The following is a 22,143-nucleotide window of genomic DNA, read 5'->3' on the forward strand; positions in this document are numbered from 1 at the left end:
ACCTCTAGTGGCACTCAGTGGTTTTGCAGTTCAGGGCAATTCTGCATCGGCCTCAGCTACAAACACTCTTATATACAGTCCCATAGACTTCCATTCAATTTCTCCTGAAATACAAAGTCAGCAAATGTTTTCCACAAGTCTTTATGGTGTCCCTCCTTCAATAAATAATTCCAGTATTAATTAGATATTAGGCCTCAATTACAGCTACGTTTGGGGGCATGTGTGATTTGATTGACAGGCCTGGGGAGCAGTCAGGTTCCCACTAAGTGTGGGCGGGGAATAGTGTTCTCGAGTTCTCCCCAAATAGCAACGGTCAAAATGCCCGACTGGATGCTTCAGAACGGCAGTGTACAACACTGCAGTATAAAGACAACAAAACTGACACCAAACAGAAAGAAAACAAACGTTATTTTTCTTTCAGTGAAATCTAGTAAAATGTTGGTGTGGACAGAAACCCTGTTTGACACACAAAGGTGTTTTCAAATTTATCAGCATTTAGCTCGGACACGGTCTGAGTGCGAGATAAAGTCTGCAGCAGTGTGGCTGCATCAGTCTGCGTGGCCTCCAGGCGCCCAACCACAAATGAGACCATTCATCTCTGCTACCATACATGGCCACAAACACCATCCTTCTCTGCTGCACGCACGCACGCCCGCACGCACACGCCCGCACACACACACACACACACACACACACACACACACACACACACACACACACACACACACACACACACACACACACACACACACACACACACACACACACACACACACCGCTGTCTAATCCGCTCATTCTTCTCTGCAGCCGCAGCAGGTATTTCACCTGCTGTTGTTTCTCTTTTATCCACCTCCACCACACAGACCTCATCCACTCTCTGACCTGCCTCTCAAATTTACAGCATGTTGTTGTATGGGAGGTTATGAAGGTAACATAGTCTCCTCAACACTATGTTTGTATATAATTAATGTAAATAGGTTTTACTGGGGGAAAAAAAGCAACGAATCGTCAAAATTAAGCCTTAAATTCTTGTATTATCTGTCTGACACGTCCACATTATAGAAGAAGGATTTGATTTATTGTAGCCTTTCCGAGCGTAGAATCAACACATTAGTTTTACAAAACTATATTTTCTGTCATTTATGAACTTTTACAGTTATTTAAAGATCAAACTTTTATTAGTAATTCATGTTTTTACTGTCTTGTCCTGCACACAACTGCTGAAACCTTTCATAGAGTGAATTAGTCAGAACAATAATCATAAATCACAGTGACATCCTCCGTCTTACTGCAGCCTGTTTTAATGCACGAAGCTCCCACTGTCTCCTGCTTGAGTATCGATGCACTGATGAGGCGTCGGCCGTGTTTTTGTGGGACTTTTTCAGCTAAAGCGGTTCAGATTCTCAACCTTTTGAGCCAACATTTCAGAGGGGTTTTGAGAGGGGTTTTTTTTAGGTTTTTTTTTTTTAAAGAAAAAGACAAAAACAAAACAAAAAAACGGTCGAACATGAATAATAAATGAGGCGTCTCCCGTGTTTTTCAGCCGGAGTGGTTCAATGTTTCAACAAACTTGAGATTCATAGAGTCAATGTTTTTGAAGAGAATGCAAGTTCAGAAGAAAACTGAAGAAAACTACTTTTGCTTTTACAGCAACTTGGTTGAGGCAGATGCGGTAACTTTACACGATTCCCTCATCAGTCTGAACATCTTTTGGCCAGCTTGCTGTATGTTTTATCCTTTTCACGCTCTGGTTCTGATTTAAAATAACATGACCGATGAAAACAGTCCTCCTCATCAGCAGCCTCGTTCATCTTCATCTGCAGAGCTGTTGTCATGACAACCCCCAAACATTAAAGAAAATGCTGCTCTGCACTAAACCTGTAACCAGCTGCAGCGCCATCACGTTACAGTAACAAGAATCTATGTGTTGGTTTTTGAGGAATTTTGACAGTGAAAGCAGTGACAAAGTGAGGTCAAACTGGAAATTACAACTTCCATCCAGCATTAAAAAACAAAGATTTTTATAGTTTTTTTTTTAACATTTAGACACTAGAACATTGTTAAAGATAAATAGTTTCAGGGAATTAAGTGCTTAATTGAAAAAAAAAACCCTGAATTATAGGGTGTTATATGGCCGCCATCTGAGGATTAGTGCAGTAAATCCCCCCCTATGGGAAAATAACCCTCCTCTTCATGTACAGCCACTGATGCCAGTGAAGTTCACAGAACAGCAATATAATCATTTCTCTTTCGTGCGTTGTTGAGTGCAGTTGAAGTGGGGACCCGCGTGAATCACATGTACCAGTGCTTCACAGCCACTCTTATTGCACCTCTCAATGAGGAAGCTATAGTTACAGATCTTTGATGAATTATGCATCTCTTGCCGACAGTGAAAGCTCTCTGCGACAGGAACCTTGATGGAGAGTTTTTCCTTAATCAGAGATGCTCTCGTTCAGCTGCAGCTGATGGGAACGAGGTTGTATTTAGGACTGTTTGTCCGCATGTGGAAGGAAGGAATTCGATTTTAGAAAGACCAAATTATCATGAAAACAGAACAGCGTTGATAGCAAATTCTGCCTCACGTATACTCGTGAACACGTGACGTAAATCAAGTCCAAACGAGTCATTTCTCGCAGTAGTTCGTGAAGACGACAGTTCGGCATTTTTGCCGTCGCCATCTCGGTTTTTTGGAGCAGGAAGTGACCATATTTGGACGAGCTGGAGGAGGAGCGAGTGGTGGATCTGACCTGAACTTGAGGACACTACGCCCCGCCCACCTACAGTGAAAACTTAACTGCACTGCAGGCCTGTCAATCAAACAGACATACCTTTGTGTGAGGCCTAATATCTAATTAATGACAGATTATTTTCAGATGGACTGCCAGAAAACTGACACGTCCATTTTTATTTACAGTTTATGTTTGTACCGAAGCATCTCATCTCAGAGAGCCACACCCATTTTACCGGTGTTTTGTTGTTTGATGTTGGCAAACAGCTTTTAGGTGAACTAACGCCACCTTCTGGTGGGAGTAGTGCAACACAAGGCACTGGTAAAAACAAGGGAAAATAAATCTATTAAATTTCTTAATTTAAAGACTACTTAAAAAATTTGAACATCATGATCCATACGTAGTATTAAGTAGCTAAAACAAGCTCCGCCTCAAAAACATGAACACACTGATGCATCAGTATTAATAATCATATTAAAGCCATAAATTATAAATTAGTAACAGGGAAGATTCTACTGTAGAAGTACCTTTAGTTTGATATTTAGGTACATTTGGCTGATAATACTTTGAAATGCTGGAGTTATAATACTCATAATGGAGTATTTTTAAACTGTGATTTTAGTACTTGAACTTTAGTTGAAGGTTCTTCATCAACCCTCTCCTCAAACCTTCAGCTCCTCCACCCTCCTCCCCTCCGTCTCCTTCACTCAAAATAAATCCATGTCACCACAACAGAAACACATCCTCTCCCCTCCTCTGGCAGGTCGGGAGGTCAGAGGTCAGACTCCCGGGTGTTGCTGTGGGTCAGCGGGGGTCAAAGTGTGGGCTAATCAAATGAGACCAAACAACGTGGAGACGCGGTTGTTTGGTTATCAGATCCGTCCAGCTGTGTGTGCGTGTTCCACTTATCTGTGTGCACATGTTTGTGCTGTCAGAAAAAAAAAAAAAGTTATTGATCTTGTAACAGAGCCGAGAGCTTTTTGACATTGATCTCTTCCCCTGGAGGCCGAGGTAAGAGCAGGAAGGGCCGGGAGGGCGGGGTGATGGGTGGGTGGGGGGGAGGGGGGGCAACACCTCTTCACCACCGGCAGTATTGAACAGTGATAGGCTAATAAAACCATCAAACCCCCTCGAGTTAAAGGTTCAAGGTTCAATGAGTTCAAAAGCACGTCGGCTCTGACTGCAGAGAGACGGACGGAACAAAGACATGATATCCAGAGGAGTGTTTGTCAAAGAGTATTCTGGTATTTACACCTCAAATTCAAGGTTAATTTATATTTAAATAAAATAATTATTCTTGAAATCCATAAACATTTTTTTAAAGCTATTTTTAAAGGGACAAATATCACTTAAAATAAGGATATTTTAAGGGAATTTACATCTCAAAATGCCAAAGTAATTAATTCTAAAATAAATAAACAATTATATATGACAAATCATTGTTATCATTATTATTATTGTATGCAAAATTTAAGTTGTTTTTTTAAGGGGTCCTAAAAAAAATTATATACTGTTATTTGTTGAGATGTATATTCCAACAATATTCAGGTTTATTTAATGAATTTAAGGTTAATTAGTATTTAAATCACCAAATTTTATTGTATATATGCACGGTTTAATATGTTTTAAAAGGCTGATTATTATTGCTTTTTAGGACATTAAAAAAAAATTTATGTTCAAAAATCCATTAAAATGTACAGAATTGCATTAAATGTAACCCTTAATTTGTACTTTAAAGGTTCAGTGCGTGTGTGTGGATTTAAGGGGGTCAATTGGTACAAAAGACTTTCATTAGTATCTTTTTAGTTGCGTAAAAAAATAACTGTGTTTTTGTTACCTCAGAATGAGCCTTTAATATCTATACATGGGAGCGTGTCCTTTTTCACGGAGCCGCCATGTTTCTACAGGAGCCCAGAGGGGACAAACCAAACACTGGACCTACATATTTTTACAAAGTGTAACTAAAATCACAACTTCATTTCATATATTTAATTCAGCCAAAATGGTCTTTTTGTCATTTACAGTTTCTTCATAACCAACTTTTTGTTTTCAGATTTTCATATTTATGCTTTATTGAATTTGTTTTGAGGTTTGAATTCTTTTACTTCTGCGAGTCTTGCATCACTGACGGCCTCCACTGCAGATGGAAATGAGCTTTACTGTGCATCTGCTACAGCAAATGTGTTGTTCATTGCTGTCCCTGTTAAACACAATAAATAAATAAGCAACAGCGGTCGGGTATCATCCTTTATACGTGTCTCTCTGTGATGATGAACATCAGGAGATAAACGTCCTTTTAAATGTTGACGTGTCATCCTGCACTGCGTGTTATCACCCTGCACATAGTGTTTTGATTGAGTTCACCGGCAACCCGACGGCTAACGGGAGCGGGTGGAAATCATTTTAAAATAACAAACTGTCCACGAGAAAATAAATTACAACATATAGTCAACAGGAAAAGATGAGAGGTCGCTGTGTGTGTGTTTCCTGTTGCGTTTACGTTTCCACACCTCCTCGGCTACTAATAGCTAATTTGATCTGTTCATGCCTTATGGCAAGGTTGTATTAAATTGTGCCTATTATGCTCTTTACACACACACACACACACACACACACACACACACACACACACACACACACACACACCAACAGGTAACTTGGGCTCCTGTGTGATATTGGACTATATTACCAGCTCGGTGCCTGACAGCGTGTTACCGGAGCACGCTCCGTTCCTTCGGGACCACGTGTGAAGGTCGTATTTAGCCAGCTGACATAACACTCGGCTGCCTCCTCTGAATGTAACAGGCCGAGGTGCTGATAATACGCCGGAGACATTCACACCTTTACCACGAAAGGCAGCTACTCGCCAATTAACTGAAAATTACAGAGGGAACAAAACATCCGTGTGTTTTCATCACTCCAAGCTTGGAACTGTTATAAACTATTAGGTGTAATATTTACTATCAGTTAGACTACAGATTATTTGTTTCTGTAAAATTGACTGTCAAAATAAAATTCTTAATGAATAATAAATGCAGTTATTAGGTGAATACTAAATGCATGTAGGTAGTTCAATTTACACAAAGTGCATCAAATCATAATTTCATTCCAGATGAAAATTATGTAATTTTTTTTAACTGCAGAGTAACTGCAGCTCTGAATGAAATGATTATTTTAAAAGTAAAATATTTACCTATAAAAAAAAAAAATTGGAGTAGACATCAATCAAACAGACATGCCCTCCCAAAAAACACGTCTTTTTAATTTTTTTATAAATGCCGAATTATTTTCAGATGGACCGCCAGAAAACTAATAAGAAGGAGCGACTTTAGCTAACAACACCGAAATAACTGGTGGAGACATTTTATTGACTTTGTATTTGATGAGAGAAGTTGAATGGGAGTCTATGGAGCCGAGCTCTAGTGGCACTCGGTGGTACTGCAGCTTAAGGCACTTCTGCATCGGCCTCATTTTTCAGATCCGGAAGCTACGAACACTTTTATATACAGTCTGCGGCTGTAACGTACGACACAACAGAAAAGTATCGTTCTATTAAATTGGATTTAAAGTGTTTCTTTGTGTAAATTGGCACAAAAACGTACATTAAACATGCAAGAGACAAATAAAAAATTTAATTACACACACACACACAAATGAAATAATAATAAAGTATAGTATATTTCCCAGTAAATTATTTATAATGAGTGAACATGTTTGAGAGCTGATCCCAGCGTGTAGAAGCTGCATATTTGATGACTTATTTTGTCCGGATAATTAGCCTGCAGCTATGCTGTATGGAAAAAAAAAAGAAAAAAAAAAGGCACATACAGCTTTTCAAGTTTCACTTAAACCCATGAATATATAATTTCATCTCTGGGTTAAAGATAAGCAGGAACATACAAGGGAGAATTAACCCTATCTGATGGAGGAAGTGCTGAGCTCGGCAGTCATTAATCCTCGGATGCCTGAACACTGTGTCGTGTAAGACTTTGACGTTTTCCCATAAACGATGAATAATAAACAGGTCGGATTATCTTTTTTTTTTGTGGTTTTGTTATGATTGATACTCTTCATGGGAGCGAGCTCAGATAGACAGTTGGTGGCACATATGCCCGGTGGAGCTGGCGAGCCCTGCAGCCTGGCACCGAGTCATGGAGGGCCATGCCAAACAGATGAGCCCATAATTGTGTTTGGTTTAATGGTTAGGAGAGCTTGCACAAGGCTTCACACTCTGATTGACTGACAGAGAGGAGATTTCTTCTTGTTTTCTCTTTTTAAATGTTTTGGCTGCTGCTCGGCTCATGTGGTTTATCACGCTAGAAACGAAATCCTGAGAATGTGATTTCACCATTATCAAAAACAGATCATTTTTTGGGATTAAACTGACACAGATAAGATGATGTATCGTCGTGTAATAAGTAGTGCAAAGTTGTGTTAAATGCTCAGCGATGGACGTTGCCACTTACCAAATCCTCCGAACCAAATTCACGTCCCCATTTGGATGAATTCTAACAACTATAGTGATCATATGACTTTTCATTCAGTGCCAGCATCAGGTTACAGCATTACGTTGTTCAATAATTTGGTTTAGCTCGTGAAATTCTCATCAGACTCACCTGTATTTAGCTCAAAGAACTTAGCATATTTAAAGCCTGCTAGCATGACTGCAGACTTGTAGCCATTTAAATTTTGATCTGCATTCATGCTAATAATTTCTTTGCTGAACCATTTTCTAAAAATGTAGTTTGGACAACTTGCATCGTTCTAAATCATTCCAGCCAGTGACCACGTAATCAGTCTGCGTGATTCATCCTGATGCATCGTTCCTCCAGAGTTATGAAGGCATAACTGGCCAATGTTTTTACACCATCATGAGGACATGAAGTGCCCAGCTGATGACTAACAGGAAAGACCAACTGAGCACATTTATGCTCCAGTGATTCTACTAATAAAAAAAGAGGCCGTGCGCCCAGCTGTAAACCCTGCTTGTATTTCACACACTGCCATCACATTCACTGAATGTGCCCTCTTTGAAGCTCAAACCGAACAACGCCCGCCTCACCGGAGTCTCAAAGATGTGATTGTTCATTAACCTCGACCTCAGCCTGGAAATAGCAACACACAACCTGTTATTAGTGAGTCATTCGCTCTGCTGTTTGTCTCTCCTCTCTCACTGTTTTTCTTTCTTTCACTCCGAGGCTGCTCAAATCCAAATGTTGAGAGGAAATCCCAAGATCTGTAGCGAGGACGACAAATCCTAAAGCAAAACAAAGTCTCAAAGAAAACATAGTTGAAGGATAATTTGGGTTTATCACCAGCCGGGTCGTTGTTTTTTTTTTTTAGAGGGGAATGGAAATGTCAGTCGTCCTGCCACTTAAACAGCAATCAATACTGGACGGACTGGCAAGAAATTTGGTACGGACCTTAGACTGGATATGAAAGTAGGAAAAATGAGGTCGATGCAGAAGTGTCTTAAGCTGTAATACCACCGAGTGCCACTAGAGGTTGGCTCCAAAAAACCTCTGGCTCCAAAGACTCCCAAAGTTCTCATGAAATACAAAGTCAATAAAATGTCTCCACCAGTTATCTCTGGAGGCTTCATAAAGTTCACAAACCAACAGGTGGCCTCACTGCTGGTTCCCGCTTGGTACAGACATTCATGGTCACCAGAGGATAAATAGTAACAACTGTGGTGATCTCCTGATTTTTTTTAATTTAGTGTCAACATCAGTAAATCAATACTACCTAAGCAGCAACAACGCGTGACGTCACCCGTTGGTTTGTGAACGTTATGAAGCCTCCAGTTCAGATTCTGTCCGTCACCACCTTGCTAGTTCGGAGCAGTATGCGGCAGGAAGTGACCATATTTGGACGAGCTGGGGAGGAGCGAGCGGTGGATCTGACTGATCTGTTTGGAAACCTGATGATACTACGTCCCGCCCACTGATAGCTGTAACCTAAATGCACCACAGGCCTGTCAATCAAACAGACACACCCCCCAAAAAAACACATCTTTTTTTAAGCTTGTTCTCTAATTAATGACAGATTGTTTTCAGGTGGACCTCCAGAAAACTAATAAAGGAGTGACTTCAGCGAACACCAACTTTATTGACTTTCATGAGAGAAGAATGGGAGTCTACGGAGCCGGAGGCTTTTTGGAGCCGACCTCTAGTGGCACTCGGTGGTACTGCAGGTCAAGGCGCTTCTGCATCGGCCTCATTTTTCAGACCCGGATACCTATGAATACTTTTATATACAGTCTGTGATATTAACCCTTTAAAATCACTTCTGATACCCAGTCAGTGCTTATAGTAGGTTTTCTGTCAGCCGAGATCGACATCTTTATCCTGTGACAGCGCCACGTTCAAGTCCAACCGAGGCCCTCCTTCGTTATCTCCCGCTGCCGTTATCTTTCTCCCTCCTCTGCGGTTGCTCAGACAGCCGAAGCACCCGACTGCACGCCAAAGAGCCGTACAGAGGGAGGATAAAGGACGGGGTAGAAATGAATCCAGCTGCTCGGGATGGTTGCTGAGACAGCAGGCTTTCGGTCGAGTCTGCAGCGTATGAACCGAACAATCCCCCGATTAACAGCAGACAATTAGGCCCGCTGCTCTTCCAGGCAAAATCAAAACTCATTACACTCTGCAGCAAGCAGGCGAAGAAGTGTGTGAGGAAGCAGCAGGTTATTATTTGCCGCTGATGTGCACTTTTCTTTATTTTTTTTTATTTTTTTCCCCCACCACCAAACATGTTATCACTTAAACATGGGGAAGCTGCGACGTCGCTTCATCTGGTAATCTGATCATGAGGAGAGATAAACTAGAACCAGGAAAGAAAAGGCAGTGTGATTATTTTTTTTTAAACAAGAACAACGGGCGGTCGTTTACACTCCGACGAGGTGACAAGAGCCCCGGGTCGTCTGGATTAGTCTGGGCTGGATAACAGGCGACCGCGCCGCAGAGCCCCGTGTGATGTGGGTCACGAGAGCACCGCCGGACGGATCTAACAAAAGGAGAAGTTGCGCCGGAGCTCTGGGAAGTGGAGAGCGAGGCAGTTTCCCAACACGTCAGTGCTGCCCTCTAGTGGCTGCTGCCGATATCAGCGGTACATCTTCTTTTTTTTTTCTTCTTTTTTTTTTTTTACTTTCTACATGGCAAACTATGTTTTAAATTCCTAATAATTTCCCGAGCACGAGTTTCCTAGAAAGAAGTCAAACTAATTAGAACTCAAAAAATGATTGATGAAATGTTCTATCGGTCGGTGCCTGGAGCTTTTTTTTTTTTTTCAAGGAAGTCAAGTGGTGCGTATTAAAGTTGAACTAAAATGTTCAAAAAGTCCAAAATTCACAGTTCTTTCCATGAATTTCTGGGAAAGTTTTGTAAATTTACAGACCAAATAATAAAGCAGTTACTTAAAAGATATAAAACATCTTCTGATCTTTCGATTATTCTCGTGTTCACATGCATTTTTTTGGTCACGTATAAAGCAAAAAAACCCAACTGATTACTGCTCTACATTTTCAGAGTTTTTTTAGGACAAGATTTAAAGGTGATGGTCATATGTGTGTACTACGTTAAATCAGATGTGTATTTCAGTGTGGAGTCGAAATGTGGACTTCCGGTCCACATACTTTTGAAGTATGACAATATGAGGAATATTTATGACGTAAACTACTACGTACGGAAGCTCATTTCTGTCACAAATTTTTTTGTATTTTTGGATCGTAAATATCTGACAGTATCAAATAAAGATAACAATGTTACTGATAATAATTGTAACATAATTTTATGATAAACATATTATTGAAAAGGTATTTTAGCACCATGTAACTTTGTTATGTTCGACTTCTTCCTGCTGTTAATTCATGTCATTTGTAGTCTAATTTTGAATAATAAGAATCTTGTGTTTTGCTTGTACACTAAAACAAATGAAAAAAAAAAAAGATTACTTAATGAAAGAACCCCCCAAAAAATAAAGGCTCAACGGTTTGCTGATTTCGTTGCGAGTTATTTTCTTTATCAATCAATCTGTTTAATGTTTTCTCAAACTGTTTTGTGTATGAAAAGTAAGAAACAGAAAGTCAGAAAGTGAAAAATGGCCGGTGAAATCTTAAAATAATTTCCTAGAAATGCCCTCCTGTAAAAACATCCTCAAATATTCAGTCAGTAAAAGCTGGAAAACTGTGAGGACCAAGTGAGCAATCCTGGGCTCCATGGATCATAAAATTTTGGGAAAAAAAACAATCTCTTAATCTTTACCAGCAGGCCAAATCAAAAGTCAAATTAAATATTGAATAAAGATGAGTCATAAAAACTGATGTTATTCAACTTTTTCCCAAAATTCTCAACTGCAAGTCGTCTAATTTGATCCCACAAAAATTGAAGAAGAAATGCTGCATACATTGTAGTCGCCGTAGTAACGGACAAACTCTTCAGTCAAAAAGCTCCGGTTGCATTTTTACAACAAATATTTCCTGGTACCGGTACAGGAACCTCTGGGCCGGAAATGTCTTGTTTTGTCTGACAGTCAAACCACCAAAGAGATTCAGTTTACCAGCACACAAATTAAAAATATAAGCAGCAAATCTTCAGCACCGAGAAGCTGAAACTCAATTACTTTTGTTTGAAAAGAGGCTCAAATCATCACTGAATTTCATGTTGAGTGACAGTTAATTAATGGGTTGATTATTTCAGCTGTAGTTCTCTGCAAAATAACAATTTTAAGCAGACATTTGCACACATGTAGACGAGCTGTGACTGTGGAGGGTTCCGTGTCTCTGGATGAAAATGTCTTGTTTATAGAAATACTCCACAGAGTGAAATGTGCTGCTGGAGGCGCCTCACATGCTCTGCAGTCCGTCGTGGATTACCTCTCTGATCCAGACTGACACCATTTCAAATTTCAACACAAAACCCGGCAGGGAACAATACAAACACGGACCCGGGTCGAGTCACGGGACCTAAATCGGGTCCGACCAGGGAGGAACTTGAATCTTTTCCTCGGTTGTAATAACAAACAAAAAAAACTCTGTCATGTGGAGTCGGTTCCTAAACGGGCGCGTTGTAGCTCGCGGGTCCTCCTGCTGCTTTCTCTGCACGTACGTGGGTAATATTTTTTCCGTGTGTGGTTTCAGAGGAGTTTCTTAATGACAGGGGAAGCCTGAGCGGTGCGAGGCCGCCTGCGTAAACAGGCGGAGCTGGCTGCCATCTGGTTGGCTCCCACTTCAGAGCCGAGGGCCCGTCCGACGGTGGCTGATCATCTGCACTGATTCCTGCTACAAACTCCCTGAAGAACAGCGTTTAGGAACAGCTAACACCCACAGGATTAAAGAAGCAGTTCAAATACATTACAAAAAAACAAAACAAAAAATCATATTTACCACATTACTCTAAAAGAAGTTTTGGAGTCCTGAGGTTTTTTTGGGTTTAATTTGAGTTCCTTAAACATTGACTATTTATTTTATTTCAGCATGAAAAAAAAAATGGGAACACTTCACTTAAGGGTGAATGAATTATCAAAGATTCATGCATTAATATCTCATGTAATCATCAGGAAGTAACATGAGTTTAAAGTCTTTCATTTGTGAACTTGTGCATGAAGAACTCATTAATTAAAGCATTAAGTAAGGTGAGTACATCATCAATTATTATGATTTATTAAGCATGACCATGATGAAGTCTGCAGGTTACTGTGAATAAGACACGGACATAACTCAGACTTCAGAATAATGAAAAAACATTTGTTCTCACATTAATTGTTTGAGCACCTTCAAGCCACAGTTTGCATACAAAAGTGTTCAGAGCTGGAGGTCCATCTGAAAATAATCCGTCATTAATTAGAAAATAAGCCTCAAAAAGATGTGTTTTTGGGGGGCATGTCTGTTTGATTGACAGACCTGTGGTGCAGGCAGGTTACAGCTATCGGTGGGCGGGACTTAGTATTGTCAAGTTTCCAATCAGATCGAGTCTCTGATCTTTGATTTTCACACTAACCTCCCTTCAATCCTTAAAAATGGCTCACAAACATTGTCACTTTCAACTTCGGTACGTTTCCATCAAACTTTGCTCAGACATCAGGAAGCAGAGCGTCTGCTGGGGACTTCTTTCAGTGGCGGATGAATCCACATTCGGCGCTTTTTGTATTTGGTGCAGCAGGACGGTCTGTGACAGAGACATGTGGCTCAGCGATATGTTTTTAAAGATCAGCGGAGCTCAACGACACAAAAGAATAAGACATACGAGGCCTTGAATACTTTTTAGTGGAATAAATTCAGTGATGTGTGCTTCGCTTGTGGACTCACTGCCTTGAATTTCCCCTTTACAGTGAAATAAACTATCTAGAATTGTTGTTTTTGGTCTGTCCATGGAAATTTGTTGACAACCACGATCGAAAGCTCCGGAACAGCTGCTAAAATGACACTAATCTGTTTCCCAGCATCCTCCTCACATCTGCCACATCCTCCACTCTTCTGTCACATGACGGCCAAACGGACGTCTTTACTCGAGGACCGCTGTGAGCTCAGCAAACTGAATAAATAAATGCACCTGCTTCTGAGAGACGGCTCTCGCTGCTGTTTTACTGCGGTGATGTAACTTCATTTGAATCACAAAGAAACAAAAAGGCTTTCTCAAAGTCTTTGCACCGAATGAAGCCCCCCCCCCCAAAAAAAAAAAAAAACGGATAAAGCCGCACAAAACGGCGAGAGAACAACATCAACATGCAAAGACGTTTTTTTTTGTTGTTATCCAGATAAGCTCGCAAACATTCGACGACTTTTGACCACTTCAACTCGTCTGTTCCCACGACGGAGGCGCTCTGTGTGTGTGTGTGTGTGTGTGTGTGTGTGTGTGTGTGTGTGTGTGTGTGTGTGTGTGTGTGTGTGTGTGTGTGCGTGTGTGTGTGCGTGTGTGCGTGCGTGTGTGTTTGAGCCTGTTGTGCCAACAGAAAAGTCGACAGGGGCGGCAACGGGGCGAACTGTGGGAGGCGAACGGAGGAGAAGAAAAGAGGAGCGAGGCGAACGGCTGAAGGGCAGAAAGAAGGAGCTGAAGCAGAAGTAAACGTCTCTCACACACATGCAGAGACTCCATCTCTTTGGGACTTCATTAGCTTTGACCTCGCCCTTGACCCGTGGCGAGCGAGCGAGCGAGACCTCCGCCATGACATCGCTGCTGCCTCCACCGCCGCCGCCGTCGTACGCGCACCCACCCACCAACACCCACACACACACATACACACACACACACACACACACACACACACACACACACACACACACACACACACACACACACACACACACACACACACACACACACACACACAGGAATGCTGCTTCTGTTATTGTCTTTAAGTGGCTAAACTCTGGGCCAAGGCCTAACCCGGGTCTGAAAAACAAAATAACAGCCATGCAGAGCTCTCTCACTCTCTCTCTCTCACACACACACACACACACACACACACACACACACACACACACACACACACACACACACACACACACACACACACATATACACACATACACACATATACACACCCAAACACCACTTCCGCTCATTCTCTCTCACAGAGGGAGGAAGTGGAGCCGAGCTGGCCCGGCCCCAGCTGTCCAGACAGAGGCTGCCTCCCTCTGAATGGGTTTTAAAAGACTCTCCATCCTTCACTGCTCACTCTGCCGTCAGATCTGAAGAGACACTTCAAGTTAAAGAAGTGCTGGAAAGCCGTTTACAGCCAGTGAATGTGCTGGAAATGTTAAACTGAAGCTGTCACGTTTGTTTTAGGGCCGATGGAGTGAATTCAACACCTTGAACCTCAAGCTGGCTAATTAATCTCATGAAAACAACTCAGTAAATAAGTCTTATCCTCCTGATTTGACCTGAAAAGTTGTCTTCTAAAGTTGAAATATGAAATTTGTATGCAAAAGACATGAAATTCAATACAAAACGCAGATTTAAAAAAAGTTCGGTGGAACCGATGAAGGAAAAAAAAAGACTCGCCGTGTTCGTTAGCTGTTAGCGCCCGACTGATTCATTGCTTTTATCAGCCGATATTGTCTTGACAGAAAACACAGGCATCAAATCAGTTGAGGAATCTGCATCGCCTCACAGGATAGATCTCGATATCTTTTGTTGTTTGTCGCTCTCTAATGATGTTCAGTCGGAGAAACATCAACACATAAACAGCGTGTCTCCGTGTCCGACTCTCCCCGTCATCACTGTCCTACCGCCTCATTATGCTGAGTTATACGTTATCCCGTTCAAACACTTGTCAAAGAAAGACAGATGACACAGAACAAGCTTAAACATTTCGCACTAAAAAAAAAAAAAAAAAAAAAAAAAAAAAAAAAAAAAAAAAGCACAACATGCGGGCGGCAGCGTCTGAACAGAAAGCTTGTTTTCGACCGGCAACAAATCAAAACTTCGGCAGAAACAAGGCGACTGACAGAATCTGGGAAGGAAACGGACGGTTTGGTTCTTTTCTGGAGCAGCACAAGGACAATTAAAGTCCGTCACGCAACAACTAAAAAAAGTGATATTATATCCAGCAAAAAGCGGATCAAACGTTTAAATGCTAACCTGAGCATGAACTCCTGGTCAGAAAGAAGACGACAGCCTCCGGAGACGGGAAGACGGCGATTATGAGGGTTCATAGATTGTGGTATAGATATACATAAATATACCGTTACTATGATGACTGTGAGAGAAGAGCTCATCCATACAGCCATCCATCAAACATCCACTTCGAGGAAACAGAAACAGGAAATCTATCCCCCACCCTCATCTCCGCCACACTCTCGTCTGGAGCGTGATTGAGCGGCGGCGGGGTCACCGAGGGTCGAACTTCTTACCTTCGGCCATTTGGGGTTGATGACACGGGCCTTGATGGCGTCGTCAAGCGCGGTGCTGTACTGGCCCAGTCGGAGGTAGGCCGCGGAGCGGTTACTGTACAGGATGCAGTTCTGGGGGTCGGCGGTCAGGGCCTCGCCGTAGAGGCGCACGGCCAGCGCGAACTCCCCCTGCTGGCAGGCCTGGTTACTGCGACGCACGCGCTCCAGGAACTCGGCTTTGCTCAGGGCGACGGGGCCGCAGACGGACAGTCGGTCGGACCTTCTCACCGCCTGAAGGGCTGAAGGGATCACGGGCGGGGGGGAGGAGGAGGACGAGGAGGAGGAGGGAGGGTTTGTGGTCCTGCTGGTGGAGCGAGAACCAAACAGAGAGAACTGGGGAGCAGAAGGGGGACAGACAGGGAGGAGGACGGGGAGAGAAGGTGGGACAGAGGTTAAAGGTCATGGACCTGGAGGTGAAACGTTTGTTCAGTCAGTCGACTGACACAAACTTAATCTACAACTTCACTAATGAGCCAAAACCAAACAGGAAGCAGCAGTGAGATCACCCGTTGGTTTGTGAACGTTATTTAGCCTCCAGTTTAGAGAGCCGGGCGAGCTGTTTCTCCCCGTTTCCAGTCTTTGTGCTGAGCTAAGCCAACAGGTAGTGAACAAGTATCAACCAGCACCCGTTGGTTTGTGAACGGCCGTTATGAAGGCTCCAGTCCACGTGCTGGTTCGGAGCGGTTTGGAGCAGGAAGTGACCATATTTGGATGAGCTGGGGGAGGAGCCAGCGGTGGATCTGACTGATCTGATTGGAAGCCTGGCGATACTACGTCCCGCCCACCGACAGCTGTAACCCGACTGCACCACAGGCCTGTCAATCAAACAGATACGCCCCCCTTAAAAAAAACCCCCAAAAAACCCCAAGTCTTTTTGAAGCTTATTTTCTAATTAATGACAGATTATTTTCAGATGGACCTACAGAAAACTAATAAGAAGGAGCGACATTAGCTAACAACACCGGGATAACTGGTGGAGACATTTTATTGACTTTATATTTGATGAGAGAAGTTGAATGGGCGTCTATGGAGCCGGGGGCTTTTTAGAGCGACCTCTAGTGGCACCCGGTGGTATTGAAGCTTAAGGCACTTCTGCATCGGCATAATTTTTCAGACCTGGAAGCTACGAACACTTTTATATACAGTCTGTGATTAACAGGATGAAATCTACCGACGCTAGTGATCCCCTGATTTTTCGTTTTGCGCCATCTTTCGACATTTGGAGTGAATTGTTTTTACGATGATTGGCCTTGAAATTTGATTCAGACATTCGTGTTCCCCTGAGGATGAACTATAATAGGTTTCTTGATCCCTTGACTTAATTATGGCATCATCTTTAGATCCAAATTTGTATTCGTCCAATATTTTGATTTATGATTGACCAGGTGTATTTTAAGATGGTGAAAGCATTACAATTGGTAACTGATTTTATAAATGAATAAACTGAACTCTACCACTTCTTCTCAGAGACAGAGGCCCAGACAACAAAGCTTCATGAGAGTGGACCACAAACTATACTGAGCCTTAATTATCCCATATTTTGAGCTGTGTTACTGAAAAGGCCAGATTGACTAAATGAAAGAGGCTTTTTGCCCAGTGGTGGAGAAAATACTGGAGAAATGAAAGTTTCAAAAATAAAACAATGTGCTTTTGGCTGCTGTTATGTAAAAAAAACACAAAAACAACTCATTGCAAGCTGAATTCTTCCCCGAACAACACCAAACTGCTGCAGCCTCATTTGCATGTTATGATATCGCAGTTACTGGCAAATGGGACATCAAACTGCTGCGTGCACTTTTTCTTTTCTGCTCAGCGGTAACGGCTCGAATTCCTCGGAGAGCCAGAGAGAGAGAAAGTCAGACGGAGACGACTTCGGCTGTCAGATGAGGCTTCTGTTCTTCTCATTCGTCTCTGAAACTTCATGTAAAAATGCGCACACAGAGGTTCGCTCTCTGTAGCTTTAACGTCAAACTCTCTCTCTGATCTGGTGTTTCCAAATTTGTCCTTTCACCAGAGCTTACACCAAAGCCTTCATTACCTCCCTCTATTCCCCCGCACACACGCACAAACACACACTGTATTGTTTGGATACACACTTAAAGTATGCAGACTGGAGGGATTCCTGTGCATCACCCAACGGTTTTGATTGAGAGGCAAGAAAAGGGATACGAGTTTTCTGGTAGTTCACTGATGATTCACTTCAAATAAAAAGCAAGAAAACTCTAGAGGAGAAAAAAAAAAAAAAAAGTTTCTCACGTCCACGCTAACGTTTGAAGTTTATATTAGAGCAGAAAAATATTCTTTTGTACATTTTGTATGTGGTATTTTAGGTTTTGGAGGAAAATTAAATAACAAAACTACGTTCCAAACTCTTCACATACAGAGAAACTCTCTGCAATCCTTTGTACAACACTAATGGGTTTAGCTAACGATCAATTTAGCCCAGCTTTAAATTCAAAAGTCTACATTTCTTTGAATCACTTTTCTCGCATTTATAGTTTATACAGTCCAAACACAACTTCAGGATTTATCTACAGAATAGCGTGCGGGACAAATTGAGAAGTTTCAGCGCACAGAAAATATTTTTTCGTTTTTGTTTTCCGCAGTAAAGAGGGACATTTGGCATCAGGCCTCTCCGCTTTAACGCACGTAATTTACTCTGAAGAATAACATTAAGTTACTCTCATTTTTAATTAAGTATAACGCTTACAGATGTCTGATAGATTTTCAATTATATCATCTGCATGTTTACCTTAAGCTAAAAGCTATTCTATTAAAAGAAACTAAAAACTTTTCACAATAACTCCTACCAAATTATTCAAAAATTACAGACTCCTTTTTAATTCCCACTATTAAAATAGAAATACTGTTTCCAGACTTTTTCCACACTTCAAATTTAAAAAAAAAAAATGGTGCAGAACCATGTTTTATTCACATATTTATTTTGCTTGAAAGTAATGTTTACATCTATAACAGTCTGCCCATATTTCAGCTCCTCTCTCTGGTATGTCGTCATTTTCTTGCCTCGTCCGTGTTGTTATGAAACCCTCGTCCAAGATATGTCAAATATGAAATAATGCAGAGCTTGTTTAACATGTTAGCAGGGCAGTGTTTGCTGAGATAAACACAGGAGGTCACATATCATATGTGCTGAACGAAAAGGTAAATCTATAAGCCTCTTACTGCTGAACCGGAATACAGTTATTAGAGCAGAAAGAGAAAATGACTGGACTTTAGCAATAACACAGTTTAAATTCCTGAGTGGGATTTACAGTGTGTTGTGTCGGACTCATTTTTAAGTGGTTTAAATTGCACTTTAAGTCTATTGATATGACATGTTTAAAGTTCTCTAAATTCATCTCCTCTGTCCTCCGGGAAGCTTTTTCCATAAAATCTGCATTATTTATGAACACCTATCAGAACTGTCTGGAGGTGTGGCCCCACACAACTTAATTACAGCCTGAGGTGTATCTGCTACACTGCATCAGCCCCATAATGTCAGATATGTGCTGCAGTGGTCTTTGTACACATCACCAGCAATCCTCCCAGTCAAACTGAGTGTCACATGCATTAGACAATTCGAAGGTGATTGTGTGTCTGTTGTTATGAGGCTGATGCAGTGCAACACATGAATATATATATATATATAATTAAAATTTGCTCAGGTCCAAAAGAAAAGAAAATATATTTTTATATATATATATATATATATATTTTCTTTTGCAAAACATCTGCGCTAACTGTAACGAGCCTGAGTGGAGTCATTGCAGTTTTCATTTCAATGTTATGTAATTTCATTCATCATTTTCACAAAAATAAAAAAAATTCTGTGGTATAAAAATGTTCATATTATAAGGTCAAATAGGTATAAATGTCAAAAAGTCAGCTTCTGTTGCTGGTTACTGTGTTTTGACTTTGCATTGTACGTGCAGCAGCTTCATCAGGATGTGATTTGTTGCGTCACCTGCTCCCACTTTGTTGCCCACGTATACTGTTGACAAGTTGACAGTAGCACCTAGTCACTCAAGCGGGATATTCCCTCTGACAGTTTATCATAAGCGTCGCTTCTTTCTGGCTCGAGCAGTGAAGCAGGCACTCATAAACACAAAAAATTAGTTTTAAGTGTCGGAAACAGGAGTTTGCACGGTAAAGAGTTCACGTTGGAGGAACAACACTGAAAACCGAACAGGAACACAACATGAATATCCTGTCCTCGTCCCGCCAGGATTATACACAAACACACACTTCCCCCTCGGTCCTGTCGTACTACTCACAGCCCCCTTTTTCAGCCCGGGTCACAGGGAGTACATTCCTGGAGAACAACACGGAGACGGACACAAACTGGAGGGGGGGTTACCGGACGGAGAGGAAATTGTGTCCCTGAACGTGGCCCTTTCATCTTTTAATTTCTATGAAGTCATATTGTAGGTGAGGCATCGAGGCAACACGCTGTATGTGAGCCAAAGACATGACATTAGCTGCAGGGAAATCCTTTTTAAAGCACCATCATCATACTTGTGCAATATTACAGCTTTTCCGATAAGATTATTTCATGGTTTTATTGGTATATATAATATGTATAAAATATCTTTGGGTTTTGAACTATACAGATGGTTGAATTAAATAATATTTTTTTAAACAACACCTAGTTCAGGAGAATTTTGACGCAAAGTATATTTGTCCCTGTTTTCTGACATTTTATAGGAAGAAAATGAGGATTAATATCTGTTTTTGATGAGGATCTTTGAATGGTTTCCAAATTATCTTTACTTTAAAGGTTTTTCTGACCATGAAACATCCTCTATGGGACATTTTGCAGCTAAAACATGAACTTGTCAGTGCTCTCTGGTGGACAAACTATGTGATGGTGATGATTAAAAGCTGCAGCCAATGATTTTCATTTAATCTACAGATTATTTTCTCTATTAATCATGTAATATTGTTGTCAATAAAATGTCAAACAATTAGGAAGGCTGGCCAGATAGTTCAAAACACAAAAATGTTGTGTAATTTGAAAGCAGAAATGTTTGAGAAGTAACTTAAAACACAAAAGTATCTTAAATTTCTGTCATTTCACTTAACAATTTATCAGATAAAAGTTTGAGCTTTCCTCTACAAATTTCTCTTTGCCATTTCTGTCCTAACTTTTCTTTACCTACAGTACAATGTACACTGATGATTTATCACACTAACTCTGAAGAAAATCTCATCATCCTGTAAATAAGTTCTTAAAACATTTTTTTTTTGCCTACCGAAGTTCAAAATGCGTTTTTGCTTTTGTATCTGATTGGCTTTAGTATTGACTTTTCTGGGTTTTGATGCTTTTTTTTTTTTCTCAGGAACTAACTCCCCAAAACTTTTGTTCACATTCAACTTTTCTCAGTTAAATCAATAATAAAAAAAACATCGTCTGTTTCGAAAACAAATTAGGTCTCATATAATCATATTTTACACTGTGCTGATTCAATTTTAGCCTTTTTTTTTTTAACCTTATAGTATATTTTTCTCCTTTTAAATCACCTTTATGCCTTTTGTCATCTGTTTGTGTTCCTTTAACATCTTCTCCTGGTTGTTTTATTTGTTTAATGAAGCTGTGGATGTGATTTCTGGGGCTCTTTGTCTTTAATTAATAACATGAACTGATATTAAATGCTGCTTGTCCTTCCTGTCGTGCTTCCCTGAGCGTTAAATTTTGCATTATATATATTGTACTTCCACTCCTTAGCACCCACCGCTGTAAATGAGGAGTTTTGATAGTTTTTAAAGTAGTTTTAAGTGGTAAAAGTTGCAGCACAGACCGACCAGCATGCATCCTCCTCCGCAGCCTCTCACCAGCCTGACAGAAATCAGATGGAGCTGCGCGTGAACTCGTGCCAGAAGTTTCAAAATAAATCCTGCAGGAAGGTTTGCAGCTCATCACGGGAAGTGTGCAAGCCTGTTTGTCTTGTCAGCTGTCACATAAACGAGCTTTCCTTTCTGCACATCCTCGCGTCTTTCTTTTTTTTTTTTTTTTTTTTTTCTCTTAAATGTGAAAACCACTTAATACAACTTTTGTTTCCACCGGCCTTACCTTCTCTTTCCTGTTTCTGTGCTTTTCCATCTCTGCTAAATCCGGCGACTGCGGCTCCAAACTTTCATCCCACCGCAGCAGCAGCAGCGAGTCGCGGCCGGAAAACGCTCCAAAACGAGCCCACAGGTCCTCCGTCGGTGATCCGGCGATAGTAGTTCTCAATGAAGCTGAACGGGGGAGACTTGCGTGCTACGTGTTGTCCACCCTCCGAGGCTTTTCTCGGTGAAAGTTAATCCAGACTGAGTGCGCCATGTTCCCACCGCCGATCTTCTCCCCATTGCTGTTTTTTTTTTTTTTTTTTTTTTTTGCTCCGGTGAGAGGCGGGGATCCGGTCGGCTCCACGGCTGCAGCCTTCCGCGAGGGTTCAATTACTCTTCGTGACATCAGAGAGGCGTTGAGTTACCGGACAGATATCCGTTACGCCGGGTCCTCCGCCACGCCGTTAGGGAGGAGATTAA

General features: G+C 41.3%; 2 protein-coding genes across 2 annotated transcripts in view; both read right to left on the reverse strand.

Annotated features, from left to right (window-relative positions):
• Nucleotides 1-21,970, reverse strand: part of ttc28 (tetratricopeptide repeat domain 28) — a 107,167-nt gene extending 85,197 nt beyond the window's left edge. Inside the window, exons 1-2 of the mRNA XM_069700766.1 lie at nucleotides 21,686-21,970; nucleotides 15,577-15,948 (exon numbers count right to left, since the gene is read on the reverse strand). Coding sequence (XP_069556867.1) covers nucleotides 15,577-15,948; nucleotides 21,686-21,715 — 402 coding nt within the window. The 5' untranslated portion in view covers nucleotides 21,716-21,970. The remainder of the gene's footprint in view (nucleotides 1-15,576; nucleotides 15,949-21,685) is intronic.
• The window catches only part of rph3aa (rabphilin 3A homolog (mouse), a), a 65,859-nt gene that overhangs the window by 5,640 nt on the left and 38,076 nt on the right, over nucleotides 1-22,143 (reverse strand). The gene's annotated exons all lie outside the window — the stretch shown is intronic.

The sequence above is a fragment of the Brachyistius frenatus genome, unplaced genomic scaffold (assembly GCF_029030835.1).
Source record: "Brachyistius frenatus isolate BFR_SWC_R1_liver_20210118 unplaced genomic scaffold, ASM2903083v1 Contig_3, whole genome shotgun sequence".
Classification (NCBI taxonomy): Eukaryota; Metazoa; Chordata; class Actinopteri; family Embiotocidae; genus Brachyistius; species Brachyistius frenatus.